General features: G+C 42.4%; 1 protein-coding gene across 3 annotated transcripts in view; it reads left to right on the top strand.

Moving 5' to 3' along the window:
- Nucleotides 1–271: 271 nt before the first annotated feature.
- The window catches only part of DENND1B (DENN domain containing 1B), a 165,643-nt gene continuing 153,866 nt past the window's right edge, over nt 272–12,048 (top strand). For all 3 annotated transcript variants that reach the window (XM_042029911.1, XM_042029910.1, XM_042029909.1), the window contains exon 1: nt 272–417. In XM_042029911.1, the coding sequence (XP_041885845.1) occupies nt 287–417 (131 nt within the window). In that variant the 5' untranslated portion in view covers nt 272–286. The remainder of the gene's footprint in view (nt 418–12,048) is intronic.

Here is a 12,048-nt window from a genome sequence, read left to right as displayed (position 1 = left end):
CTGAGAAGACTGTAGATTTCAATTTTATGATATCAAGAAAAGTATTCTCTCTTGGCAGACATTTTCATGGCCTGCTTCTAGAAATGCTTTCTCTTAGATGCTTAACTGTGAGCAGTCACCAGGAAACAGGGATCCCTTGCTTGTCTGTAGTTAATGCACCTGGGTTTAGTGCTTGGTTTTAAACTGCAGGGTGAGTTTAGTGAAAGAGTAGCTATAGAAGCAGAACTGTCATACTTCAGTAGTTATTTTGAGTGTTACAGATCTCCTGTGTAGCTGGATACAGCAGATGGACTGGAGGGATGCTGGTTTGTTGCTTGCATTAAAAGTGGTTTGCACTGATTCTTCTGTTGCAGGGAGTGAAAGCCTGCAGGGTTTTGGTTTGGGAAGTGCAGTGAGGAACGAGTCCAAAAAAAATAGGTAAGACAAATGTCTTTACTGGAAGTGGATGACTGTTCCTGTGCCATATAACTGTGTGATGAAAGATTTACTTTGTGGGTAATGCCCAGATTTGTTGAAAATACTGGTTGACTTCCTAAGCAGGCCAGAAATCATCTTACAATAAAACACAATATTTTATGACTTCTCTGGGTTACTGCTGTTACAAGTTGATTACTGCATGATGAGAAATTTAAATTTTTCAGTGATAACATTTAACAGAGGCAGTCTCAGGAAAACAGCAGAGGCAATCGCAAGCATTTGGGTAAGCGCATGGGCACTGCAGTTAGACTATTTCAAGAATCCCTGACTGTATCCATCATAAAAACAACCTCTATGATGTGAGAAGATTGATAACACTCTCTACTGTATGTAATTTTCATTCAGTCTGTAGATAACAAAACTGAAAAAGAGTTGCATCACATCACAATCACAGTACATCATGTCTCCAGGCTAAACTAGAAGTCTTCTAAGGAGGTCCTTCAGTTCAAACCAAGTTTTATTTACTTAACCAATGCCTGGAAGTACCCTACAGTTTTACTGTGGAAAGGAGTTCATTCTTTCCCTGGTTTTTTTTAAGTGTACTGAATGATTGATTATACCTAATTGTCATCCCAAGTTTATACATTGAAGAAAGAAATTCCTTTTGCAAGAGTCTGACAGTATTTTGTAACACATTTGAGGAACTCTCATATGGATTACATCTCCTGAGTCTGCTGGTGCCTGACATATGTTCTGTGAAAGAGAAAAATGATGTATTGTTCTGTAAAACTATTCCCCGTGTCTTCCCACTTGCCAAACTTACTACACATTATGTGAGGGGAAAAAAATGTCCAAAATGTTTCAGGAAAAGTGGAACAAACAATTGCAGTTGATTGTGACAGCAATTAATATACTTGTAAGTGTAAATGCTGGTATCAGGAATATTCTTTAAGCTCTCTGAAATGCTTTCATTTGGCATATTTCAGATTGTCTGGTTTGTACCCTGTGGAACAGGCCCAGCCCTGTTTATACATATAAATTGAGTGTTATTAGGCAATACTAGGTGTGATGAGCAAACCATGAATGACAGATAACTGCTTTCACGATGCTTTTTGAAATGCACATTAATGATGCTTTGCCATAGAAGCCTGTATACAAAATACCACATTTGACAGTTGGCATTAAAGAAACTTAGGAGATAATAGAGCAGAAAGAACATGTCCTTGGACTACTTTATAGAGTGCAATTACATTTTAATGTGTAAAAGGTCCTTAAATGAGGAATTTTAGTTTTGTTTTCTCAGGAGATTGCAAGAGAAATAAAAAATTGATCCTTGAAAATGAGGATTTCAAGACCATTGTATTCCAATATAGTCCATCAGATCTCATATGCTACTTCTGACGCTATTTGGATAGAAACATGAAGAGATTAACTACTTCAAGAAGTGGTGGTGATAAGGATGTAGTGAACTTCTCCTTCTTTAGGGTCAACACCAAATCCAGGACCTAAGGTGATGCCCTCTTGCTTGGTGTCTTGAGCTCTTAGGCTCAGTCCCATTGTGTCCATCCACATTGTCTGGCTGACTGCAGCTCACCACAGCTCTAAGCTGCACGTCCCACGCACGCTGTAGTGTGCATGATGAGGTTTCCCTTTGGTATCACCTGTGTTTGCAGGGATATTTGGAGTCTACACATGTTGTGTGCATGAAGATGAATTTTTGTTTAGTCCTGTTTTAAGTGCTCCTTTATCCCAGGCTCCGGCATTCATAGAGAATTTCAAATGCCCTGTCTACTAGAATGGTGACAGGACCATGCACAACCGATCCAGGAGGTTTCTGAAGTGTATTGAGGACATTTTGCTGTGGCAGGTGATGAATGAACTGATTGCTGGGCCTGTTACACACAAAGAAGGAAGAACTGGTTGAGAGAGTGAAGGTCAAGGGCAGTCTTGGCTGCAATGACCGTGAGACTTGGCAAATCCCCACGTGAGACAGACTTGGAGGAATAAGGGGCCCAGGAGAGCAAGTCAGTCTTCAAGGACGACCTCCTTAGGGCATAAGACTAGTCCACTGCACTAAATGGAAATTAATGCAAAGGTAACACTTGGTTACTTGTGTTACACTTGTAACACTTGTACTTGGGTACACTTGTGGTGGGTGGAGAGGGGAGTCCTGACCCAGCTCAGATGCACATAGGGAGCACACTGAAGGAGAAAGCAGAGATGGCAGCCCAGGAGGTATTCAGAGACACTTCTTGAGAACACAGAGGAAGAACTGCAAAATCCAAAGCTCAAGCTGAGTTGAAATTAGCAAATGATGTAAAGGGTATAAAGGGGCTTCTTGTGCTTATATGCCTGGAAAGAGTTGCCAGTGTCAGCCTGGGTCCAGTGACCACACAGCAAGTCTGTTGTGGTGAGGCAGGTTCAAGGTCAAGCCAGGAAATCAAGCCAGCAGGTCAGGATCAGGGAGGTAGGAGACTGGGCACTGACACAGCTGCAGCACAGCTGCAGTGTCGCTCAGGCAGAGGCCAAGTGCAAGAGCCTCAGCTTGAAAGCAGCTCCCAAGGGATGGAGAGGCAGGCAGGCCCTTGCTGAGGTTGTCTCTAGCTTTATTCCCAACAAACAGCTCAGATCAGCAAAAAGGCTGACCTTGAACTGAGTCAAATAAACTCCTGAACCAACTAAAATCCTGGCAGCAGGAGTTGAATCAGGGCCCTGATGCACTACAGGCTGGGGATTTGCTGTCCAGAAATCAGTATTGCAGAATAAAACCTGGGAGACCTGGTGGACAAGGAGCTGACTGTGAGTCAGCAACATGCTCTTGTAGCAAAAGGGAGGCTGACAGCACTCCAGGCTCTGTGAGCAGAAGGCCAGGCAGCCTCTGAAGGGGAGGCATTAGTCCCTCTGTTTGTTTACTCGCCCCGTTTCAGGCTCCCCATCACAAGAAAATGAAACACTAATGCAGGGCCAGTGGAGGGCCGCCAAGATACTGTTTGGCTGGAGATTCTGAGGGAGGAGGAGCAGCTGGAGATCTGTGCTCGTTCAGCCCTGAGGAGAGGTAGCTTCAGGGAGAGCCTTCCTGGTGTATGCAGCTACCGAGGGGGGTGAGGAGAAGATGGAGCCCAACTCTTCCCAGAGGTGGGCAGAGGCAGTAAAGGTGTGTGGAAACATGAGAAATGTTGACTTGATACAGTCATTTTCTTTTTTGCTGTGGGGGCAGTCGAACACTGGAGCGAGCAGGATGCCCAGGGAGGCTGCAGTATCCCCCACCCTTGGAAGTGCTCAGAACCAACCTGCATGAGGTCCCGAGCAGCCTGGTCTGAGCAGGAACCAGAGGGGAGGGGACCATCCCACAAGTGGGATTTCACATGGCAGCAAGGTACTTTGGTGTGGTGTTACAATGCAAGTCCAAGGACAGAGGTTTGTTCTTCGCAACACTTCTAATTTTCAGGAACACGTACACATTATTCTGCTGCAACATCTGTTAATAATAGAGTACGAAGCAACACGACTTTCTAATGGAACTGTTGAGAAGAGCAACAGATGGAAAATTCTGTGCAAAATAAGTCATATCAGTATGATTTAATTTTTGTGTTTGCCTGGGACTCTGACAACAAAACGGCCCCATTCTGTGGCAGCATTACAGCAACCCTTGAGAACTGCTACAAGCCCTGTTCCCTTCACCACCAGCGAGGAGCAAAGCCCTGAAATAAAACAGTGAGGTGGCTCCACAGGCTTGCTGCTGTCATCTTTCTGAACTTTCTCAGGTGCAACCTCTCAAATGCCAAACAGTATGATGTCCTACCACTCTTTGCTCTTAAACTGAATCTACAGCTCTAGTGGTTAGGGTAGGCAGCGGGACTAACTCCAGTAAATAAAGCCATCAGCTGTGTTAATGCAGTAGGGCTGTACCGTCCCAAGGATAGCCCACTGGCCTTACTTTTCTGGAGCTGTCACTTCCTTCTTCTGATCTTATTTTACCCAGATATTAAACTCAAGAATTTCTTCAGTAAGCATACTAATAAATATGGCAGTTTATTGTATTAGTTAATTACTGGGTACACTCACATCTGTTGTGCTTAGAACCTCCCCACCTGCTTTGTGTCTTTCTGATGCAGTGGTGAGTCAAAAATGGCAAATGCATACAGAGAGTTTAACCCATCTGCCTGAAGTATTTGTAGCTATTTAGCACAATGGCAACTGGGTCTGTTGTTGTCACACCTCTGAATAAAGAAAGCTGCAGAAGATGTATTTGATATTTTGGTGATTTACCTGTGATCCAGTTGCATAACCAAGTGTTAAAACAAACAGCAGTATAGGAAGTCTTCCTTAAAAACTTTCCATACACCTACATTAGGATTCATACACTACACAGGGATATAGTTTTTCCTTTATAGAAAAAAACATTAATTCATTTTGTTAGAGGGGAATTTACTTATTCCTAGGAAGAAAGGTTGGCATTGCTGAATTACCTTATGGAATTAGTTATGAGCAAAGCACCCTCAACAAAACATAAGGACAAATTGCTGGCCAAAGAAGCTGGCACTGGGGGCTCCCCATTATGTCAACCACAACATTAGAACAGGGTTAGGGATATTCTGCAGGATCTTTTCAGAGGGGAAACAATAGAGAGATTTTTAATCTTTTAATGCAAGTAAATACAAAAATATACCCTCTCTATTGGCTATTTGTAAATTATATACCATTTGTAGAGCTGAGAGACTGGCTTTTTTAATAACTAATTTTCATATAAAACATCTGTTAGTATGCTAGTGTATACAGAGGGCCTTAATCTATGGTAAGTAAATAGCTGGGACCTCTTCTTTTAATATTTAGTATTCCTTGATTTACTGTTTGAAATTTTTTGGTAGACACAGCAGACAGTTTCTAAAGCAGCCTATAGATATTTTAACACATCTTCATTTTAATAAAGTTCTGTTCCTAATTTTATGTACATTTGACCTTACCACAATAAGTCCACATTCAGAAGATTACAACGGTATGAAATTTTTATGTCTGATAACAAAACCCAGTTTCGTACTGCTTTGAATAGAACTTTTTAAAAAAGCTCCGCTGTAGTTTTAATGAGTACCAGATTCATCAGGTAGCCTGCAACCTGCAGCATTTAAAATATACATTTGAGAAGTATGAGGAGTATATTCTTGCCTAAAGAGAAGAATTGAATTTATTCAGCAAGAAAGCATTCAATCTGGTAAGAAACTTTTACTTGCAAATGACCAGAATGAGTGATTTCGTTCTCCTGAATCCATGCATATTGAAAGATGCTGCCTGACCCTGCTGCTTCACTAAGAAAATCCTTCCTTAAGCAAACTATCTGCTGGGCTGAAAAAATCTCCACAATAATTACTAAGTGTGGGAAAGAATTGGGTATATTCCCTTAATGTTGCCATCAATGTTTCTTGAAACTTTCTCGGAGATTTTTTTTTCTATGCAAAGAAGAGAAGAGTTTCTTTCTTTTTTCTGTCTTTTGTTTCTTTGAAGTTCCTAACAGGGAAGCTGGCTGCAAGGTGTCTGACTCTCATCTAAACTGGAGCTGGGCAAAGACCACCCCTTGTTTTCAAACGCTCCTATGAATAATCAGCATCCACTGGAAAGCACTCGATATTTGCTGGCTGAAGGCTGGATTTGGGCAGCAGACCTGAAAGGTGGCTTATTCTACTGTTAGATTGTGCCAGCTGTCACATCTGAATAAATTAGAAATCCACCCAAATTTTCTAAATTGTCTATGAATTGAAGTTAATATGCATAGAAACATTACTCATGTTTAATTTCTAAACTAATTTACATCTAAACAACTGATAATGCATCCAGACTGCATAGGTAAAAGCAAATGTCTGGTTAAACCTTACAAAGGCTTGTAAATATTTACTAAATGCATACTTCACATCTTCTGTAGATTATTATGCTAATCTATCTAACAAACAAAAGGTATTGTGGATCAGACTGCAAAGATTTGCAAATACTGACAGTAAATCAAATGCTGAGCTAATACAGCCATATCATAAACATTTAACTTTTCGAGTGTCTTATCTCCCAAAGCTCTGTAGTTTGTAGTTATGTTCATAAAAGTTCCCCCATCTCCTTTGTTCAGCTTGTAATTAAAGCTGACCTGATAAGAAGACCTGCTTTCTCACTCTTGTTGGGAGGACACAGTGATTAGAAAACCAGGGAATTCTCACTTCTTTCCAAGCAATGATCTCTGCCCAGGAGTCCACAGATTAATTAATGACTATGTTTACTTGGGTGTGTGAGTTTGGGCAGATGAGCCTTTGCACATAGCCTGGCTGCAAGGACAATGACAGCTGTTGGAATGCAGCATCCCTGAACCTTAACAATAACATAGCACAAGCTTCACACAAAAGTCCTTACGCAGCCATGGAGAGATGCCACTTTTGGTCATGTCCACCTTAAATCATCATCTGTTCTAAAGCAAGAAAACTTAAGCTCTTTACAGTGCACTTTTGAAATATAACATTGAAAGGTTAAAAAAGATGTTCGTATGATCACGCAAGGAGTCAATAAAAATGTGGCATACTTGTTGACATGTATATTCTATATATATGTATTTAGTTAATAAACTTGACAGGCTTCTTGAAAGAGACCTATTTCAAATCTTCAAAGAGACTATGTTTAAAGAATCTGAATGATGAAATCATATAATGCAGGTATGTGGGGTTTTTTTAAGTACAGTATTTTGTCTTTAAGTATTGTCTCATGACAATATTATGGCTAAGAAGTTTAATGGGGATATCGATGTTTATGAATTTGGTGGTTTGGAAAACTTTGCATAGGGGAGATGACATAGTCACTCATTTACAACTTGGGATGGGTGTGTGTAAGATTCAAACAAGGTGATAGAAAACCCAAACCTCCAACCCCATTAAAATGAGGCTGAGAGCAAACTCTCATTCTAAGAGATGCTTTCCAAGTCTGTGAGCTGCTTATGTTGTCAGGAGATGTACTGATAGCTGCTGAGGTAACATAAACCTACTGTAAATTATTTGAGGGAACAAGGACTAAAACAGACCCAAGTACACTCAGGGGTGAGTGAAGAAGGAGTTCTTGGTACAAGGTATAAACTGCTGATCATATCAAAGTATTCTAAAACATATTTATTATAGCCATAGAGTGGGAAACTTCATCGTTTTCGATTTTGCCATTTTTGACAAACACACTGGTGTTCCCAGGGGAAAACATCTCTTTCAGCAAGCTCTGCTAACAATGTTCTGAAGGAAATCCCTTTATGGGTTTCAGCAGCACTTAAGAGGAAGATCACTTTATTAGTAGCATGACTTACTATTAAAAGATTTTTACCTGGCTAGTGAGGAATTCTGTCATACTTAAGGTTCATTAATTGACAATATGTGTGCTCCAGCTTATGGTGATGATGAAGGTTTTCTACCTCTCAAAGTCTTGCTGGAGTTATTTGGGTGGGAGATTTAGACCTGTACAGAGTTGGATTCAGTCAGTGATCCCTAAACCCCATTATTTCACTGGGTGGCATTTGTTTGTAGGGTAAATTCTGTTTCCTGTGCTCCCTGTGAATCTCGCTCCACAAAACCTGGGTGCTTACAGTTTGCATTAGGATTCAAATTCCCCCATGCTAACTACTGAACAGAGTAATTTTTGTCCTCAGAGGTTTTGTGCTTTTGCCTTCCCTCTGTCCCTTTTATATTTTCCCTGCCAAAAGAAAATCACTGCATGTGTGAATGTAGTGGTATCAACTTAAAAAAAGTAATTGGTTTCTCGTGGAACTTCTCTTCCTTGCTCCACTGTTTCTGAGTGACATGATGTGTGGCCATTTTTGTCTGTTTCTCATCTCCCTTTTGGACATCTTAACCCTGCTTTGCACCACTTTTATAGACCCAAACCCACATGGTTTTGATATGGCAGAGAATGGTGGATTGCTAACAGAAAGGCTTGTTTTGGCATTTTGTTTGGCGTTTTTCATCTACATCTCCTGTTGTTTCCATATTGAGCTTGGTTGTAAACTGGAAAGTATGCTCTGTGTTTTGTTATGTTGATAACAAATCTCATGAGTTTTGGGAATCTCATGAGGTTTCCTAAGGCCAAGTGCAAGGTGCTGCTGGAGTGAGTCCAGAAGGGGCCCCCCAGCTGATCAGAGGGATGGAGTACCTCTCCTATGAGCAAGGGCTGGGAGAATTGGGTTTGTCCAGCCTGGAGAAGGCTGACCTAATTGCAGCCTTCCAGTACCTGAAGGGAGCCTACAAGAAACATGGAGAGGGACATTTTACAAGAGCATGCAGTAACAGGGCAAGGGGGAATGGCCTCAAAATGAAAGACAGTAGGTTTAGGTTAGGTGTTAGGAAGAAATTTTTTGTTGTGAGGGTGCTGAGGCACTGGAACAGGTTGCCCAGAGAAGCTGTGGAGCCCCATCCCTGGAAATGATCAAGGCCAGGTTGGATGAGGCTCTGAGTAACCTGGTTTAGTGGGAGATGTCCCTGCCCATGGCAGGGGACTTGGAACTAGATGATCTTTAAGGTCTCTTCCAACCCAGGCCATTCTATAATCCTTGAGATGGAGCTGCCCTGATGGCACTTCCATTCTTCTCTTCTCTGATTCAGACGAAGGGTTATTTTGGATATTTTTTGGATATTTTGTCATCCAGCCTCTTATTCCAAAGCATTAATAAATTTGGGAGAAAATTAAGGCTTGCAGGTCCAATTCAGTTAACATGAGACCTCTTTTACTGCCAGCATGTAAGAGCTGAATTGTGTAAGTATCTGTATCAGCTTTAAAGCTCCTTTACATTATTAGACTGCTACAGAGATGACCTAATGAATATTCACCACCGGTAAACTACAACAAAAGATTGAGTAGGAATCTTCATCTCTAAGTTACCTGTTTTTCAGTTGCTCCTATCTACAAAACAAATGTTCATCTCCCCCACCTCCAGCAAATCCTCTTATATCAGTTCCTATGCTAATCTTTTAGATATAATTTAGGTCAAGGTCAGCCATTTTCATGATATGCAAAACATAAAGAAAAAAGGCTTTGTGTCTTCTGGATTACATGTAGAACAGCTCACTCTGAGAAGTCCAAGTATCATTTGCTTCATGGTTCTAATTTGGAGAGAAAAACCAAAGAGCAAAAAAAAGTAAACTAGAGTCACAGCTTCAGAATATACTAAATTAATCAATTTTCTGCGTATCTGTGAGGTTTTGCTTTCAGTTTTTCCTTCTTCCTCTAACCCTCTTCCAAGTAAAGGCTGAAACCAAGGCAGTAGCAAGAGGTGGTTTTGAACACCAACACCTTTCCTAAAACATCATCTTTCATTAAAAGCTGCTGTGGTTGCAAAACAGTCTTGAAAACATGAAGTAAGTGTAACCTGGGCAGAGATGTCTGCTTAAGCTTTCACAGAGTCTGAAATAATAGCTCTGAGAGATGTGAGCCTCATCCCAACAGGGCGTTCTCTCATATGCCTTCTATTTTAAACTTGAACTTTCTCTACTCTTCTGCTCTTCCAGGCAGGCGAGGTTTAGTCACTGTGTGCAGTCAATTCACCCCAGTGACAAGGTATGTATTTACTTTGGGAAAGAAACCCTACCTCTTTTTTCTCCAATTATGATAAAATGAAATCTAAGGGACCCAATGGTCCTATCTGCCAAGACAGACCCCAGTCCAAGAGTGGCTGGAATTGCATGGTAGATCAGCTTGACAGGCCACCAGAATACTCTTCTGTCTGCAAAAGTGGCAAGCATCAGCAGCTCAAGAGAAGAGAGACTCTTCTAACTCACATTAGACTTATAAAATATTTCCTGTAATTCAAAATACAGATTTACTGAAATCCTGAAACATGGCTTTTTTTTTTCTTTTTTGCTTTCTTGTACACTTCAAATGGAAATCTTCCACAAGTAAAATGTCTCAATATTTGGATAATCATCTGATCCAAGTTCAATCTTGTTAAAGTATTGGCCACTTTTTGCAGAAAAGACTTTCAAATTCTGTGTGCTTTACAGTAGGTCTGGGGGCAGAGATGGAGGGCAGAAGGGAGGCAGACAGACAGATGTACGGAACAACTGTGATTGTGTCCCATGTCCTTCTCCATGTGCTCTTTCTACTGTACCCAGCATTAAAAGGTGCTGCTGGAGCCCTTTTGGTTCTGTAAAATCCCTGAGTGCTGGATGCCTTGCTCTTCCCATCCCCTTGCTAGAGCAGACATGGGCATTGCTCCCCTCTCTCCTGGCTCTTTAGTCCAGACTGATCCCACCAGAGAAGTTCAATTTAACAGTGAGTGGATTAACGCTGCCTGCTGTGAGGGCCTCTCATGGTATACAAAAATTCACATTTAATATTTTTTTCTAAAAAATCCCTGAGCTATATGAAGTGTGTAGTTATGTGTTAAGGATACAAAGCCCCAAGCAATTTCATTTACTTCAGTGGGAGTTGCAAATACTGGCTGCTAAAACACAGCCAAAAATTACTGCAGAATGTGGACTGGGAAAGTAAGTACTTGAAACCCAAGAAAATCCCCCAGCTAAGGTTGCTGCTGCAACATTCAGTTCTTTTTGTTGCACATCTACATGTTTCATTATTAGTTGATCTGCGTCCTGTGAGATGTGTAGGATGTGCAATGAAGCCAAACCAATATTGGTTTGGAGGAGTTAATATTTGTAATTTCCTGACTTTTGAATATTTGATTTTTCAGCCCCAGTAATGCACTATTTTTATGTGTTTAATATATAATTGGCTTGAATCTTTTTCATCTTTTCAACTGTTGATACGATGATTAGTTTCTGGAGGAAGAGTGAAAAGACTGACGTTTTTTCTTTGGCCCAGTACCACAGAATCTATTTTATGCACTTTTTCATTGCAGTGTTACTATGTTGGTGAGGGAAACTTGGTGTAGGTGGGAATTTGGCGGCTCAGTGCCTCTCAGATGAATGAGACTTGGAAGCCTCTCAAGGACGGTGCTATTTCTATTTCCTTTCCAAACTCGCGGGAAGCACTCGAAGACTTAAAGCTTTTTATGTGTGTTTACAGGACGGTGGGTTTGCTCCAGCCGGTCCCTGCTGCACCAGCTCTTGAGCACTTGGGGATAGTGTTTGTTTAGCACTCGATAAAAACAAAAGCTAAGCAGATTACCGCAGGTTAAATTAACATTTATGACCTTTAGTACGAAAAGCTCCATTCTCCTGCTGTGCACGAAGAACGTAAAAGGGCTGTTACGATGTGTCAGTGCACACAGCAGCCGGACTCATCCTCTGAGCTGCTGTAGCAGAGGCTGAAGGTGCCCGTGAGGTGACACATGACGGTCCCTGTGCGCTGCCCTGCCCCACCTGCGGGGCTCGGGCAGGGCCCGCAGCGCCCCGGGCCCCGCGCACCTGCCGCGGAGGGCACGGGCTGCCCGCCCTCCCCCGCCGGCCTCAGGTGACACCGGCCCCGGCGGCTCCCCGGGCCGCCGCGGAGCTTCCTGGTTCCCAGAAGGTGCCGGAGCGGCTGCAACAGGAACTGAGAGACAGGGGAGGAGGCGGTGCCGCCGCTCCGCCGCAGTCGCGGCCCGAGCCGGGGGAGCGGAGCGGAGCAGCCATGGGCCGCCGCCCGCCGCGGCGCTGAGCCGCCCCCGCCGCCCAGCGCTCCGCGGCCGGCGCT

This window comes from Corvus kubaryi, unplaced genomic scaffold (assembly GCF_017639235.1).
Source record: "Corvus kubaryi isolate FWS band 111438036 unplaced genomic scaffold, C.kubaryi_AGA036_p1.0 37334, whole genome shotgun sequence".
In the NCBI taxonomy this organism is placed as follows: Eukaryota; Metazoa; Chordata; class Aves; order Passeriformes; family Corvidae; genus Corvus; species Corvus kubaryi.
The sequence above is the reverse complement of the archived record's forward strand: the minus strand, read 5'-3'. Positions and strand labels throughout refer to the sequence as shown.